The sequence below is a fragment of the Sus scrofa genome, chromosome 12 (genome assembly GCF_000003025.6).
Source record: "Sus scrofa isolate TJ Tabasco breed Duroc chromosome 12, Sscrofa11.1, whole genome shotgun sequence".
In the NCBI taxonomy this organism is placed as follows: domain Eukaryota; kingdom Metazoa; phylum Chordata; class Mammalia; order Artiodactyla; family Suidae; genus Sus; species Sus scrofa.
The window spans coordinates 35,826,592-35,844,429 of NC_010454.4; the positions used below are offsets into that span (position 1 = coordinate 35,826,592).

Here is a 17,838-nt window from a genome sequence, read left to right on the forward strand (position 1 = left end):
TTGTGCTGAACTGGGACAGAAAGCTTAATTCCCAGCTCACATATAAAAAGCTTTTCAGTAAAGCTTTTTGAGGCTGATTGATGGAGTAAATTGTTATCCTTATTTAACATCACTGAAAAATAAAATGATGGAGAATTTTGCCCAAGATTATAGAAGAGTCTTTAGAAATTTTGACTACTAGGTATTTGGTTGCAGTGTATAACTACACTATGTGCTTGAATTAAGGTCAGTTTTTCTGCCTCCTCAGGCCTCTTCTCTTATTTTTTAGCCATCAACTATATCATTTCTTAGGGCCACATCTGCAGCATACGAAAGTTCCCAGGCTAAGGATTGAATCGGTGCTGCAGTAACAGCCTATACCACAGCTTACAGCAATGCCAGATCCTTAACCCACTGAGCAGGGCCAGGGTTTGGACCCAAGTCCTCATGGATGCTAGTCATGTTCATTACCACTGAGCCACAACGGGAACTCCTGTATCATTTCCTTTGATAGGGCAAATTTTAATTGCCTTTTTTCTCCCTTAACATTGAAAAATCAGGGCATCTCTTTCTCTTAACATTTCTAGTACTGAAACTCAAAACTAAAGTTTTACTGGATTAATTTGTAATGTTTTCAGATGGGATATCAAAAGAAGTCCTGAAGAAAATGCAAAGAAGAAATGACGATAAATCCATATCAGATGCACGTGCTCGTTTCCTTGAGAGAAAGCAGCAGAGGTCCCAGGATCACAGTGACACACTGAAGGAAACAGGCTAAGCAGTGAACCCTCCAATTCAGGAAGTAGGAAAAGCAGCCAGAAAATGTGCTTCTACTTTACCATTTATGTCAGACAGCACTACCAAGAGGAAGTGGTCAGCAACTTTTCTTAGCATACAAGTTAAAAGCAAATCAAAGCTCATCTGTACCAGTAAATGGAATTTTCGAAGAAAAGATTGGGTTGCCATCGTCATAGGCAATGATACATGAAACCAATGAAAGACAATTTGTGTGAAATTTTCCTCACTTCAATTTTGCTGGCCTTAACTGGTATCAAATGCTGTCATTGAGATATTTTCAAAGAACATTGAATTGTATTTAATCAGCGTGTATTCCATTTGCATCGAAGCATTAAAAATTATTTTCCTTAAATCTCTTTAAGGCCTTCTTGTTGCTATTAGAATAGTATTATATCAGGTTTTCAGGTTATGTGACCATTTCCTTACGAAGGCTGAACCTAAGAGGTTTTTACTCAGCAATACTTAGATGTCTAACTGTTTAATTGCTACAGAGCTTTATAGATATTTAGAGAAAAGACTTAATCAATTAGTAAATAAGAAAATTGCCTATGGCAAGGTTCTTTGTTGAATTAATATTAATCCTTAAGTTGATTTTTCTGGGGTTATACAAATTCCTTTTTATATAAAAGTATATTGTTTAAAACAGTAGCTATAGCCATTAACCAAAGGACAGATGATATATATATGTTCTCTTTTGAGCTGGCCCTACATACTTGTATCAGCACCATGTATGTAGGTGGACAGTGTTTCAAACAGCCCTTCCACCTGGCCTACTCTCTTGCCTCACAGCTGCTTGGGTAGGACCAATTAAACATCTGTTAATACCAATCTTGAGAGGGATTTTCAAAGCAGCCAACACTATCAACAGTGTTTCAAATTGGAACCTTGAGGCCAGTTAGTATCACACTCAGGCCACACTCAGCACTTGCCCACTCTGTTGTTTACTGCCTTGTATTCTAGGTATTTGTGTATTTGTCTGTCTCCCCCACTAGATTATACGCTCCTTGTGGGCAGGGACTATGTCTTTTTCATCTTTGTATCTTTCATGGCATCTAGCACAGTGCTTTGCACATAGTAGTCACTCAATGTTTGTTAAATAAAACTATTAGTGTCATTAAAATTCAAAAGGCAGTATAATGTGTGTTTTTAGATGTTTTTTTTGTAAAATTTAAGAATCTAAAGTTTTTATGGGTAACTCACTCTTTTACAGTTATTTCCCTTGGCATCTAAACAGTTTTCTGTTCATTATTAGAAACTTGAAGCTTTTATTGAAAAATCCCATGAGGACCTAAATCCATGTGATTGTTGTTGAAGTAAGGTGAGTGGTGATGGTTTCTCCAAACATTCCCAGCGTTGTCAACTTGTTCATTTTAATCTTCAGTGCTCTATACATTTTCAGCACATTATTCCTATCAGTTTCTCTTTTCAGGTATATGTATCAGTGCCTTTTCTTAAGACGTGGTGGGGGTGTATGTTGATTCTTGGGATGAAAGCTCTCTTATCTGAGTAAACATTTATTAAGCACACATTCTATATCTATGATCTGTATCTATAATTTCGTCAGTTGTCCCAAATAATATCCTTTATGTCATTTTCCCCCATTTTAGGATCCAGTCAAGAATCGTGGAGTTCCTGGAGTTCCCGGCGTGGCACAGCGGTTAACAAATCCAACTAGGAACCATGAGGTTGGGAGTTCGGTCCCTGCCCTTGCTCAGAGAGTTAATGATCCGGCATTGCCTTGAGCTGTGGTGTAGGTCACAGACGTGGCTTGGACCCCACGTTGCTGTGGCTCTGGCGTAGGCCGGTGGCTGCAGCTCCGATTCGACCCCTAGCCTGGGAACCTCCGTATGCTGGGGAGCGGCCCAAGAAATAGCAAAAAGACAGGAAAAAAAAAAAAAAAAAAAAAAAGAATCATGGAGTTCCTGTTGTGGCTCAGTGGTAACAAACCTGACTAGTATCCATGAGGATGTGGGTTCAATCCCTGTCCTCACTCAGTGGGTTAAGGATCCAGCATTGCCATGAGCTGTGGTGTAAGTCATAGATGCAGCTTGGATCCTGCATTGCTGTGGGGTAGGCCAGCAGCTATAGCTCCGATTTGACCCCTAGCCTGGGAACATCCATATGCTGTGGGTGTATTTAATCTCCTTTAATATGGAAAAGGTCCTTCGTCTTTCTTTGCATTTTACATTTAAAATTTTTTTAAATTGGAGTATAGGGAATTTATAAAACAAGGACCTACTGTATAGTGCAGAGACTATATTCAATATCTTATAATAACCTATGATGGAAAAGAATCTGAAAAAGAATATATATAACTCAATCTCTGCTGTACACCTGAAACTGTAAAATGACCTATACTTCAATTTAAAAAATAATAAAAAATCAAGTATAATTTACCTACAACACTATGTTATTTCCAGGTGCACAACATAGTGATTTGATATTTCTATACATTACAGAATGTTCATCACAATAAATTTATTTACCTTCTGTCACTATACATAGATAACTACAGTGTTACTGACTCTATTCTTATGCTGTACATTTCTTCCCTGTGACTTACTTATTTTATAACTGAAGATTGCACCTCTTTTTTTTTTTAATAGGTTTTATTTTATTTATTTATTTATTTATTTATTTATTTATTTATTTATTTTTTGTCTTTTTGCCATTTCTTGGGCCACTCCCATGGCATATGGAAGTTCCCAGGCTAGGGATCTAATCGGAGCTGAAGCCGCTGGCCTACGCCAGAGTCACAACAACGCGGGATCCGAGCCGCGTCTGCAACCTACACCACAGGTCACAGCAACGCCAGATCATTAACCTACTGAGCAAGGGCAGGGACCGAACCCGCAGCCTCATGGTTCCTCGTCGGATTCGTTAACCACTGTGCCACGATGGGAACTTCCTGAAGTTTGCACCTCTTTTATCTCCCTCATCTGTTTCACTTATCACCCCACTTCTCCCCGTCTGACAATGACCTGTTTATTCTCTGTATTTATGACTCTGTTTCTGTTTTGTTATGTTTATTTATTTATTTACTTTTTTGCTTTTTAGGGCCCCACCCAAGGCATATGGAAGCTCCCAGGTGAGGGGTCAAATTGGAGCTACAGCTGCCGGCCTACACCACAGCCACAGCAATGCCAGATCTGAGCTGCATCTGCAACCTAGGCCACAGCTCATGGTAACACCGGATCCTTAACCCACTGAGTGAGGCCAGGACTCAAACCTGTATCTTCATGGATACTAGCTGGATTCATTTTCACTGTGCCACAACAGGAACTCTTGTTTGTTTTGTTTTGTTTGTCTTTTGGGGGCTGCACGCAAGCCACATGGAAGTTCCCAGGCTAGAGGTCAAATCAGAGCTCTAGCTGCCAGCCTACGCCACAGCCATAGCAATAACAGACATGAGCTGCACCTTCAACCTATAGCACAGCTCATAGCGAGGCCAGGGTTTTGACCCATGTCCTCATGGATACTAGTTGGATTTGTTACCGCTGATCCGCAATGAGAATTCCCTGTTTTGTTTTTCAGATCTAATATATCAGTGAAATCATTTGGTATTTGTCATTCTCTGATTATTTCACTTAGCATAATACCCTCTAGGTCCATTCACATTGTTGCAAATGGCAAGATTTCATTCTTTTAAAAAATTTATTTTTGTTTTTTTGCTTTTTAGGGCCACACCCATGGTATATGGAGGTTCCCAGGCTAGGGGTTGATTGGAGCTACAGCTGCCGGACTATGCTACAGCCGCAGCAACTCGGGATCCAAGCCACATCTGCAGCCTATACCACAGCTTATGGCAATGCCAGATCCTTAACCCACTGAGCAAGGCCAGGGATCAAACCTGCAACCTCATGGTTCCTAGTCAGATTCTTTTCTGCTGTGCCATGACGGGAACTCCTTCATTCTTCTTTTTTTTTAATGGCTAATTTTCCATTGTAAATATATATGCCACATCTTTATCCATTCATCCATCAATGGATGCTTAGGTTGCTTCCATATCTTGGCTATTATAAGTAATACTGCAATGAACATAAGAGTGCATATATCTTTTCAAATTAGTATCTTTGTTTTCTTTGGTAAAATACCCAGAAGTGGAATTCCTAGATCCTGTGGTAGTTCTATTTTTTAATTTTTTGAAGAATCTCCATATTATTTTCTATAGTGACTATACCACCTTACATTGCCACCAAAAGTATACAAGGATTCCCTTTCTCCATGTTCTTGCCCAGACTTACTTGTTGTCTTTCACATTTAACATATTCAAATAACACTTTTGACATTTTAAAATAATACAGGTTATTTTATAGAAGATCCTCAATTTGGATTTCTCTGTTTCCTCGTGGTTTTGCATTTGTGACTGCAATATTGCAGTCACAATGATAGAGTAACTTTCCCAAGGCATCAGATCTTTAGGTACATGATATTTACACCTTTTTGGTGATATCAATTTTGATTACTTGGTTAGGATGTTTTTTGGTTTATTTCTTCAATCTACTCTTATAGTTAATAAGTAATGTATAGGAGGGAACTTTGGGATTATGTGGTATAGCCTGTCCCTCATAAATGATTACTCTCTGGATTTATTACCAATCTCTGATTCATACCTGATTTAGTTTTATTTATTTATATATTTATTTATTTTTGGCTATTCCCATAGCATGCGGAAGTTCCTGGGCCAGGGATCAAACCCAAGTCACAGCAGTAACAATGCCAAGTCATTAACTGCTAGGCCACCAGGGAACTCCCAGTTGTATTCTTATGGTTGCAAAATGGTGGCTTTTTTTTTTTTTCTTCTATACAACTAACCCTTGAAAAACATGGGTTTGAACTGTGCATGTCCAGTTGTACACAGTTATAAATGATTTTGGATTTTTTTTTTTTCTTTTTAGGGCCAAATGTGCAGCATATGGAAGTTCCTAGGCCAGGGGTCAAATTGGAGCTGCAGCTGCCAGCCTACACCACAGCCAGAGCAACAGAGTATCCAAGCCGCATCTGCGACCTACACCACAGCTCGTGGTGATGCCAATCCTTAACCCACTGAGCGAGGCCAGGGATCAAACCCCTGTCCTCACGGATACTAGTTGGGTTTCTTTCTGCTGAGTCACAACAGAAACGCCCTGGTTTGGGTTTTTGTTTTTGTTTACAGTGAATACATAGTTTAGTACTACATGATCTGTGATTGATTTAATCCGAGGATGCAGAACCACTCTTATGGAGAGCCGACCATAAAGTTATATGAGGATATTCAACTGCTGGGAGGGTGCATGCCCCTGACTAACCACCTCATTGTTTAAGGGTCAGCTGTATTTATTTACTGGTATTATATTGGAAGGGAGAACCTTCTTTGAAGAAGAATTTCCAACAAATACTTGGGTGCTAGGAACAGTATAAATCAGAATTAGAAAGCCCAGGGAATGTTTGAGAGGGTGGTAGTCTATTTTAATTGGTGCATAGAGTATATATAGGAAAGTAATATGTTAAAAATATTGGTTGAGGACAGACTATGGAAGGCTTTGAAAGCCAAACTATGGAATTTGGACTTACTTTGTACTACGTGTGAATTTATTGGAGGGGAATGAGATCATTACATCTTTAAGGTAATTATAACAACGGTGTTGATAAGGATTGATTTCCTTTGAGAGGTCTGTGAGCAGTATTATTAGAAGAACACTGGATCTAGTTAAAAAGGTGGGGAAGGAGTCTTGGAGGAAAGGTAATCGTTTATGAAGTAGTTTGTTCTTTAAAGAATAAAGATTCACCTTCAGATTACTAAATGAAACAAAGTGAAAAGAAACAAATGAAAACGAATGTTATAGAAAAATGGGCAAGGGTTCCTGTTGTGGCTCAGGTGGGTTACGAACCCAACTAGTATCCATGAGTATGCGGATTTGATCCCTGGCCTTGCTCAGTGGGTTAAAGATATGGTGTTGCCATGTACTGTGGTGTAGGTCAATATGGCTAAGATCCCATGATGATGTGGCTGTGGCATAGGCTGGCAGCTCAGCCCCTATCCTGGAAACCTCCATATGCTGTAGGTGCAGCCCTAAAAAGCAAAAGTAAGCAAATAAACATGGTCATTGTATAAAAAGAAACGTGGAGTTCCCATCGTGGCTCCTCAGAAACAAATCTGACTAGCATCCATGAGGATGAAGGTTTGATCCTTGGCCTTGCTCAGTGGGTTAAGGATCCACCATTGCTGTGAGCTGTGGTATAGGTTGCAGATGGGGCTCGGACCTGATGTTGCTGTGACTGGTGTAGGCCAGCAGCTAAGCTCCAATTTGACACCTAGACTGGGAACCTCCATATGCCGCGGGGGCAGCCCTAAAAAGGTAAATAAAATATAAAAGAAAAAGAATGGCATGTAACATTTTCCATTGCATTTCCCAAATTACTAGTAAGATTCGGTATTTTATTTATTGACCATTCACTCACAACCTCATGGTTCCTAGTCGGATTTCTTAACCACTGAGCCATGACAGGAACTCCTAGTTGAATTCTTTACAGCAGTGAGAAGTGATTCTTAAGATTTCTGTTGCCTACTCTGCAAAATACATCAACCAGTTTACATTCCTAACAGCAATGTAGTTAAAGTACCTGTCTTACTGTAGCCTTTCGGTCCCTCAAAATCCCTCAAAAATATTCTCGTAACTATAGACAAAAAAAAAAAGCCTCATTATTATGTCAATGTACATATTTAGATATTCAGGTCTTTTCCCTTACTTTAAATTGTTTATAGTAAATGAAATTGGAGTTCCCATTGTGGCTCGGTGTTAACAAATTGGACTAGTGTAGGATGGCAGCTGAGGCTCCCATTCAACCCCTGGCCTGGGAACTTCCATATGCTGCAGGTGTGGCTCTAAAAAAAAAAGAAATGAAATTAACTGATTGGTATTTTGTAAGGTCAGATGGTAAATATTTTAGGTTTTTGAGCCATACAGTCTCTGTTGGAATAATTATGCTGCTGTAGTATAAAAGCAACCATAGATAATATATGAACAGATAGATATGGCTGTGTTCCAATAAAACTTTATGGACAGTGAAATTTGAATTTCATATAACTTTCATGTTAGGATATATTCTTCTTTTGATTGTATTTTACTTTATTCCAGAAAAGCAATTTTCATTCTAATTTAAATTGCTTCCTTTTTTTTTTTTTTTTTTTTTTTTGTCTTTTTGTCTTTTTGCCTTTTCTAGGGCCATACCTGCAGCACATGGAGTTCCCAGGCTAGGGAACTAGGGGTCTAATCGGAGCTGTAACCACCACCCTATGCCAGAGCCACAGCAACGCCAGATCCGAGCCTCGTCTGTGACCTACACCACAGCTCACGGCAATGCCAGATCCTTAACCCACTGAGCAAGGCCAGGGATTGAACCCGCAACCTCATGGTTCCCAGTTGGATTTGTTAACCACTGTGCCATGACGGGAATTCCAAATTACTTCATTTTTTTAAAGAAAATAACGTCATTAAATACTGATTATTTTGGGGGTTTTGTTGTTGTTTTGGTTTTTTTGCTTTTTAGGCTTACAACCCATGGCATATGAAGATTCCCAGGCACGGGATTGAATCAGAGCTGTAGCTGCCAGCCTACGCCACAGCCACAGTGTCTGTGACCTACACCACAGCTCACGGTAATGCTGGATCCTTAACCCACTGAGCAAGGCCAGGGATCGAACCCACAATCTCATGGTTCCTAGTTGGATTCTTTTCTGCTGCACCACAACAGGAACTCGGCTTTTTTGGTTTTTACATTTTCTTTATATCAGAGCTGACAGGATTGAATATGTCAGAAACCAAAAAACTTAACTTGTAATCATTATTCTCCCAAAGATTTTCAAAGTACTCTGTATTATTTGTTAGCTGTTCCTTTAACCTGAAAACATGAGTAATACAAAATTCTTGTGAGGCTATTGAAAATTTTTCAAAGAAAAGAATTATATTGCTTGTTAGATAAAATCTGACATGTAGTTAACCTAATATTACTTGGTGCTTAGCTAAATCAGAGGAGATAAGGTGGGCTAACCCCGAATATAGCCTAGTACCCAGTTGGGTGCTTTTTGTAGGTATTTATAAATTTATAAATAAATTGGTAGGTATTTATAAATGATGGTTGTGTTAACTCTAGGTGTAATTGCCAACAGCATAAGATAGCCTAGCTTTCAAATTAAATAGGTGGTATAGCTTAAACTTAAAGAAGTGGTATATGTGGTACAGCTTAAGTAGGAGTTCCCTTGGCTCAGTGGTAATAACCCAACTAGTATCCGTAAGGATGAGGGGTTTAGATCTCTGGCCTCGCTCAGTGAGTTAGGGATCTGGCATTGCCCTGAGCTGTAGTGTAGGCCTCAGATTGGACGTGGATCTGGTATTATCAGTGTCATATTGAGAAGGGCTTTTTTGAAGGGTTTTGAGGTTTCCAATTCTGTTAAGTTGGGTTAACAATAAATAGGTCCTATGAAGGAGAAATTTGAGGGCCACTCATTCTTGCAGATAGAAAGTCAGCTTGGACTGAGGTTTTCTTTTTATAGGTGCAGTATTTAAAGACTGCTATCATGTGCTAGTTTGCTACTCCATCTAGTTACCTTTTTTTTTTTTTTTTGATAGGCAAGAAATAGATTTATTAAGATAGGACGGTTGTGAGAGAGGCAAGTGGGTAGACACGGAAGCTCTGCCTAGTTCCCTTTTAAGAAATGGAATTTTTAAGGACTCTGCAGTAATGAGGCATATAATCTCATCTCTACATCTGATCTGATGGCTTAGTTTGATAGTTCCCAAATATGGAGATAGTAAAGGACTATCTTTATTAGGTTACTTTTTATTCTCTCCCTGTGGAAAGCTTTATATTTGAGTGGTTAGCTGTATATGTTGAGTGGCCTAAACTAAAAAGACCTTTTCATGCCTTTTGGTACTAATAGGACTGGTTTAGAAAAGAAAAATAAAACTTAAATTAGTAAATATGAGGTGTTTTTCATTACTACAGTGTTAAGGAATGAAAAATAGTTGCAGGATTGTAGACTGGACATTAAACTCAGTTATTTAGACTATGAACAACAAGGGGAAAAAAAGGTTTTGAGCTTCTTTTACATAATGCACTTTTATCAGTGATGACACATTGAGTGAGATAAGGCATTTGTAAAACTCATTTCTAGTGTGTCCTACAATTGGCACATATTCAGATCAGGCTTCATTTGCAGGAGTTCACAAAAAAGTGTGAACTTTTTTCACTATGCAGAAAGTTCACAGTGATGAACCTGAGGCCTTTAAGTTTCAGAATTGCTTTCCCATATAAAAATATTTTTAAGGCTTTTCAAAAGATTTTAACTTTTATTTATCATTATTATTTTGTCCTTTCAGGGCAGTACCCGGGGTATACAGAAGTTCCCAGGCTAGGGGTTGAATGGAATTACAGCTGCTGGCCTACACCACAGCAACACAGGATTCAAGCTGCATCTGCAACCAACACCACAGCTCACAGCAATGCAGGGCCAGGGACTGAACCTGAGCCCTCAGGGATGCTAGTCAGATTTGCTACCACTAAGCCATGACAGGAACTCCTTAACATTTATTTTAAAATTTTCGTTGTATATACTGAAGTGTTTGTTGACCGAGTAAATTGTATTTCCTTGACATGGCTATTATTGAGTTAACTAAAACTTTGTTTACCACATCCTTAATTTTCTATTTTGAGTGTGAGTTTACTACCATAACAAGGCTACCTAATGGCATTGCTATTGGAAGAACTATCCCCAGAGTGTGACAGAATTTTAAGATTGCTGAGCGAAGAATGTTTGTGGGTCATGCCTTGCTTTGGGGACAGTAATAACTGCAGGAGGTCAAAAGAGACAGTTCTACGTACTTAGAAATTAGAAAAAAAAAGCCTATAACAATCATTCCCTCCTGGCACTTTCATTCTGTGATCCTCTCAAGCTTCTTTTAACTGTTTTTACATGTGAAAGGGACCTTGTGATTCTGATTCTGTTGATCAGTAGTGTTACAACTCTTTTGGGCTGTTCTGTCCCTAGTGCTGTGTATCACTATATTTAAACCAACTTTCCTGAGATGACTTTTTAAGGTAATGCTGAGCTACTTCATTCCTCTGCTGAGATCTGATTTAATCTTTTGAGAACATGGGAGGGGCCTATTTAATATGCTAGATCCCAGATTGTATTCCCACAGGACTAGCTAGTCTTGACTATTCACTTAGAACGTTTTTGACACAGAAGAGATTCAATACAGATCTTACGCCATTCATGATACACTATAAAAACTGTCTGTATAAATTAGGTTTAGGACAAGCCTGAGCAGTGAGTGATGAGTATATAAGTTCAGGTCTGTTTCATACTAAAATAAGAAAAAAGACCCATGAAAAATTTTTCGTTGCTTTCTAAGTATTCTTTTTGGGTTAGCTTTGCCTATAATCAGTGCTACCGAGGCCATCTCAGCAGGATGGGGCTGAAGAACAGGTGCTATGGAACTTAAGGAAAAAAATAACAAGACACAGAGAAAGAGTAAAGGTGGGAGCCCCGAGGGAACTCAAGGTCTCAGGAACCAAGAACCCTGCCTCCAGAAACCACACCAATTTTATTGTGTTTCTTCAATGAGATCACGTGAGGAGGGGCTATTGGAGGATAATCAAGGAAAATTAGAGAAACATGTCTCTCAACAATCAAGGAAGATTAGGGAAACATGTCTCGCAACATCTCCCCCTTTTTGTTTTTGCTGGAGGACAAAAATAAATCTTGCAACTTTTTTCTTAAATCGCTCGCCTCATGCATCCGTAGATAGAACATGAGTTTCAAGTTAAGTCTTAAGTGGAACTCTTCAGGCTTTAGCTGTGCTTAGACTGACCAGTTTCCAGGGATGGCCAGAGCAAGGCTTAGCACGCTCTGATGATGGCGAAGGGAGTCTCTAGAACTGACCATGAGAAGATTCTCAAGGTGCTATACAGCCTCCCAGGTGTCCATGTCAGCCGTGGAGGCAGACTTCCGGACCATGATGTAGTAGCAGAGGACGGTCCACGGAGCAACAACTGCAACCTTTACAGTAATTGGGGTTGCAATGCGACCCCTAATCTGCAAACTTTAATAGTCACCAAAAAAATGCATCAAAGCCCATATTCCTATACTGTTAATATTCTGCCTTAATTCCTGAGTTGGAGACTAACTGGGGAGAAAAAGGTGACAACCGCTCTGACTTCTTCCTGCTGAAAAGGGGCTTCGTTAGGGAAAGCAGTTAGGTCTCCACTCATAGAATCGTCAAGTGGGCTTTGATAAATTGTCTCGAATACCTCTTAACATTTGAACATTGATAGCGTAGTCAAGATGTAATGAAGCAAGAGGTACAATTACACAGGGTCTGAACAAAAGGATCAAGATCACAATGAATATGGTGAATAAATATTCTCACCAGGAGGAAGAGGTCAGCTGGTTCCACAGAGCAGCTACAAAAGTTGGAGCTGAATAGGACAGCTCATGAACCTGCTGTTGAAGATCTAGCAGGGAATGAGACATTCTGTGAACTATCAGGAATACAACATTTAGATTTTGTAAAAGCAAGGCCTTAGTCAAGGGAATGCCTTTTGAGGGTGAACAGTGGTATGTTCCACCACAGTTCCCAAATATTGATATGGACTTTTCATTTGAATCTTTTCGGTAGCAATAATCAATCCTGCTCCTTTTAGACAGGATTGCAAGCATTGAAAAACCTCAATCAGCTGCTCCCGAGAGGGTGCAGCACAAAGTATATCATCTATATAATGAACAATATAGCATTTAGGAAATTGTTGTCGAACTGGCTCAATAACTGAAGCCACATAATACTGACACAAGGTAGGGCTGTTTAACATACCTCGAGGCAGGACCTTCCATTGATAACGTTTTCTAGGGGCTTTTAAATCCAGTATGATTAACAGCCAGTTGGCTGTTATCATACTAGGAGATGGGAAGCCTGGTTGAAGGGCACCCATAGGCTGAATTACAGCATTTACTCCTCTTAAATCTGTTAACAACCTCCATCTTCCTGATTTTTTCTGTCTAACAAACACTGGCAAATTCCAAGGACTAAAGGATTCTTCTATATGGCCCTTACAAGATTGTTTAAAGCTATTAAGAGGCCACTGCTCAACCCAAACCGGTTTTTGATAGGTTCAGGAGAAGTATAATGGTTTTTACAAGCAGTGGTCATTAATGAAAAGGCTGATGTCCCACACCAGATTTTTCTACTTTAATCTCAGATTCGACAGGTTTGTAGCCCTGTTTCTGTAACATTTTTAATAAATCTCTCCCCCATAGATTAATAGGGAGTTGATCCAGTCCTTCACAATTAAGCCATTGGACACTCCTTTTGAGACCCTCTGCTTTTCCTAACCCAGTGACTTCAATATCAGCTGGCTCAAGAGGCCAGGTCTCTGGCCAGTGTAAATGGCTAATGACTGAAACATCAGCCCCAGTATCAAGTAGTCCTCTAAAAGATTTCCCATTTATGATAACTTGACAAGCGGGTCACTCCTCTAGGACCTTTTCAGATAAGAACACTCCTGCCCCTCTTGTGGTATTAAATTCCTTCTGTCTAAAATTATTCCTGTCTGTTTTCTTCTGTACTCTAGAATTAAGATTTGAGCAATCCGGAGTTCCCGTCGTAGCGCAGTGGTTAATGAATCTGACTAGGAACCATGAGGTTGCGGGTTCGGTCCCTGCCCTTGCTCAGTGGGTTAACGATCCGGCGTTGCCGTGAGCTGTGGTGTAGGTTGCAGACGCGGCTTGGATCCCGCGTTGCTGTGGCTCTGGCGTAGGCCAGCGGCTACGGCTCCAATTGGACCCCTAGCCTGGGAACCTCCATATGCCGCGGGAGCGGCCCAAGAAATGGAAAAAAGACAAAAAAAAAAAAAAGATTTGAACAATCCAATCCCCTTTAATTTCCCAAGGAATCGCAGTGGAAACCATCACCTGTCCTTTATCATCCCCTATATTATCCAATATACCGGTATGAACTCGAACTCCTTGTTCCATTAGCCCTACCCTTCCTATTATCAATCCTACCGTATCAGTTGGTGATGGCTTTTCTAATTTGGTTGTAATAGAAATGGGAGTTTCACTGGGAAGTAGAATTAAATCCTGTAAACTAAGAAGATCTACTGTGATGTTAAATGCTTGTACAGAGTGTAGTCCCACGGAATCTCACATCAGTTGAGAGTTTGGCTTTTGTCCTAAATAGGGAACGCTTCCTTGAATGATGGGGCTGGAAGCTTGCCCCAAGGAGAGTTTCCCGACAAGGGGGTTCCATCTTTATGAAAGATGGACCGGCACTGACTAGCCCAGTGATATCCTTTATTACATCTTGGGCATAGCCTAGGCTGTTTATCATGGTAACTAGAAGGTGCCGAAACTCCGTGAAAGGAAGGTCAGGTTCGTGGAGAAGCACGACATTATGTTTTAGTACGTCCTGTCTTACCACAATTAAAATATTTTTCTAAAAATTTGTCTTTTACTTTTAAATTAGCCATTGCTTGAGCTAGCTTTGAGGCCTTAAAGGACTCTGTCCCCACTCCCTGACAGTTACTGGAAAAGCTAAACGTATGGCATCCAAGTTGCCTTCCCTTTGAACCTGTAAAATTCCCTGTTGAATAGACAATAGATGGCATTCAGGGATAACACTCATTTCCTTTGCAACCCTAGAAGTAGAGGCTTGATGAGTCCTCATCACCTTACTCCTAATAGGAGGTAGATGAGGAATATCAGTATCCAAAATTGGAGCTGAAGGCTCAGGAGCCAAACATTCTCTATGATAATTTTGCTCAGGGACTACACATTCAGGTTCCTCCAACAAAGGCGCAAACTCCCCTTCTTCTTCCTCCTCTAACTTCCCTGAAGTCTGTAGAGGTTCTAAAACTGATTTGATTAAGCTTCAGGTACTCCAAATAGACACAGGAATTGAAACACCCTTATCATGCAATGTCCTAAGCTCCGTTCCTACGTTTTCCCATATTTTTATTTTTTATTTTTTTATTTTTTTGGTCTTTTTGCTATTTTTTTGGGCTGCTCCCACGGCATATGGAGGTTCCCAGGCTAGGGGTCGAATCGGAGCTGTAGTCACTGGCCTACGCCAGAGCCACAGCAACGCAGGATCCGAGCCGTGTCTGCAACCTACACCACAGCTCACGGCAATGCCGGATCGTTAACCCACTGAGCAAGGGCAGGGATCGAACCTGCAACCTCATGGTTCCCAGTCGGATTCGTTAACCACTGCGCCACGACAGGAACTCCCGTTTTCCCATATTTTTAAATCTAGCATTTCTAAGGTAAGAAACCAATCAGTGTTTCTCAATAGTCTTAAAAAGTTCGAAGTGGGAAGTTCCTGTCGTGGCTCAGTGGTTAACGAATCTGACTAGGAACCATGAGGTTGCGGGTTCGATCCCTGCCCTTGCTCAGTGGGTTAAGGATCTGGCGTGGCCGTGAGCTGTGGCGTAGGTCGCACGCAAACAGGGCTCAGATATCGCATTGCTGTGGCTCTGGCATAGGCAGGCAGCTACAGCTCCGATTCAACCCCTAGCCTGGGAATCTCCATATGCCGCAGGAGCGGCCCTAGAAAAGGCAAAAAGAAAGAAAAAAATTCCAAAAGCTTATTTTCACTTATTTTTATCCCCCCCTTAAGGAGTTGTCTTAACAAACAAATATAAGAATTATGATTTCCTGCAATTACCTTATTTCCCATTTAACCCTGTAAACACCTGAGAAAGGGAAGTTATCTGCAGGATGTCTTTAGCATGGCCATGCAAAATTCCTCCCTTCTTCTCAGGGCTCCGTAGCACTTCCACAAAATACCACTGTAGTCACGGCCTTTCGTTCCTCGTGCCTGCCTGTTTGCCTGCCACATGTTGGGCGCCACTTGCCAAGGCCAGCTAAGCAGGATGGGGCTGAAGAAAGGGTGCTACGGAAGTTAAGGAAAACATAACAAGACACAGAGAGAGAGAGAGTAAAGGTGGGAACCTGGGGGACTCAAGGTCTCAGGAACCAAGAGCGCTGCCTCCAGAAATCACACTGCTTTTGTTGTGTCTCTTCAATGAGATCACGTGAGGAAAGGATAATCAAGGAAAATTAGAGAAACACGTCTCTCAACAATCAAGGAAGAAGATTAGGGAAACATGTCTCGCAACACAGTGCCTTGTCCAGGACCAAAGTAAAGTGGTCATGGTATGGCTGATGGATACCTGAGCCACTTACTGGCTTTTGATGTGCTCTTTATCTAAACCTACTGGGATTCATATAAGTGGCCATTTAAAGCTGCTGTTTAGGGAGTTCCTGCTGTGGCACAGCGGAAACGAATCCAACTGGTATCCATGAGGATGCAGGTTCGATCCCTGGCCTCGATCAGTGGGCTAAGGATTTTGCATTGTGGTGAGCTGGGGTGTAGGTGGAAGACGTGGCTCAGATCCCATGTTGCTGTGGCTGTGGTTTAGGCCAGCAGCTGTAGCTCTGATTGGACCCCTAGCCAGAGAACTTCTATATGCTGTGGGTACGGCCCTAAAAAACAAAAAATAAAAATAAAGCTGTTTAAATGGCAAAACCACTTAGCTTGCTTAGGTAATGCTAAAGTATATCCCTCTTGGTTTCGTTAAAATCTGAACTTTAATTATTTGGTACTGTGGGTTAGGTTTAAAGTTCTGCTTTAAAATTAATCTCTTGGAGTTCCTGTTATGGCGCAGCAGAAACAAATTCAACTAGGAACCATGAGGTTTCAGGTTTGATCCCTGGTCTCGCTCAGTGGGTTAAGGATCTGGCATTGCCATGAGCTGTGGTGTAGGTCGCAGACATGGCTCAGATCTGGCATTGCTATGGCTGTGGCGTAGGCCAGCAGCTGTAGCTCCAATTGGACCCCTAGCCTGGGAACCTTCATATGCCAAGGGTGCAGCCCTAAAAAACAAAAATAAAGAAAATTTAAAAATAAAATTAATCTCTTACTGATTGAGAAATATCTTTGTGTCTTTTGCAATGCAGCTAGCTCACACAGGTTTGTTTGTTTTTTTGTGTGTGTTTTTTTGTGGGCTCTATATTCTTCCCCCCCTCCCCAATTACTAGTAAAGACACTGAGTCAGTAATCAAAAACTTCCCAAACAAAAGTCCAGGACCAAGATTCTCATACTAAGTGAAGTAAGTCAGAAAGAGAAAGACACACACCATATGATATCACCTATATGTGGAATCCAAAATATGGCACAAATGAACCCATTCATATACCAGAAACAAACCCATGGACAGAGAGAGCAGACCTGTGGTTGCCAAGGGGTTGGGGAGGGAATGAGATGGATTGGGAGCCTGAGGCTAGTGAATGCAAACTATTACATTTACAATGGGTAAGTATCGAGGTCCCATCCACTCACTAGCGATAGAACATGATGGAAGACAATATGAGAAAAAGAATGCACACACATGCACAATTGGGTCATCCCACTGCACAGCAAAAATTGACAGAACACCACAAATCAACAATTTAAAAAAATTTTTTAAAGTCCAGGACCAGATGGCTTCTCTGATGAATTCTAAAAAAACAGTGTTTTCCTGGTTTTTTGTTTTTGGTGGTTTTTTTTTTTTTTTTTTTTGGTCTTTTTAGGGCCACACCCATGGTACATGGAGGTTCCCAGGCTAGGGGTCGAGTCAGAGCTGTAGCTGCCAGCCTGCACCACAGCCACAGCAAGGGGGGATCCAAGCTGGTATCTGCAACCTACACCACAGTTCACAGCAACACCGGATCCTTAACCCACTGAACGAGGCCAGGGATCAAACCCACAACCTCATGGTTCCTAGTCTGCTTCCTTAACCGCTGAGCCATGACGGGAACTCCCTGTTGTTGTTGTTTTAAAAATGGTCTATAACATATTTGTTGCAGATTACAACATAGTAATTCACTATTGGTGTACACTACAAAGTAACAGACCACGAAAAATCTACTTACAATTATTACCATAAATTACCCCCCTTCACCCACTCCACCCACCTCCAACACCTTCCTCTCTAGTAACCACTGATTTTGTATTAAGACATGGCCCATCTAAAAGGAATGA

General features: G+C 40.8%; 1 protein-coding gene across 2 annotated transcripts in view; it reads left to right on the top strand.

Annotated features, from left to right (window-relative positions):
• The window catches only part of DHX40 (DEAH-box helicase 40), a 46,952-nt gene extending 45,038 nt beyond the window's left edge, over positions 1–1,914 (top strand). Inside the window, exon 18 of one of the 2 annotated variants that reach the window (XM_005668994.3) lies at positions 618–1,904. In XM_005668994.3, the coding sequence (XP_005669051.1) occupies positions 618–757 (140 nt within the window). In that variant the 3' untranslated portion in view covers positions 758–1,904. Of the gene's footprint in view, positions 1–617 lie in introns of both variants that reach the window. The other variant, XM_003131664.5, reaches the window with a different exon arrangement.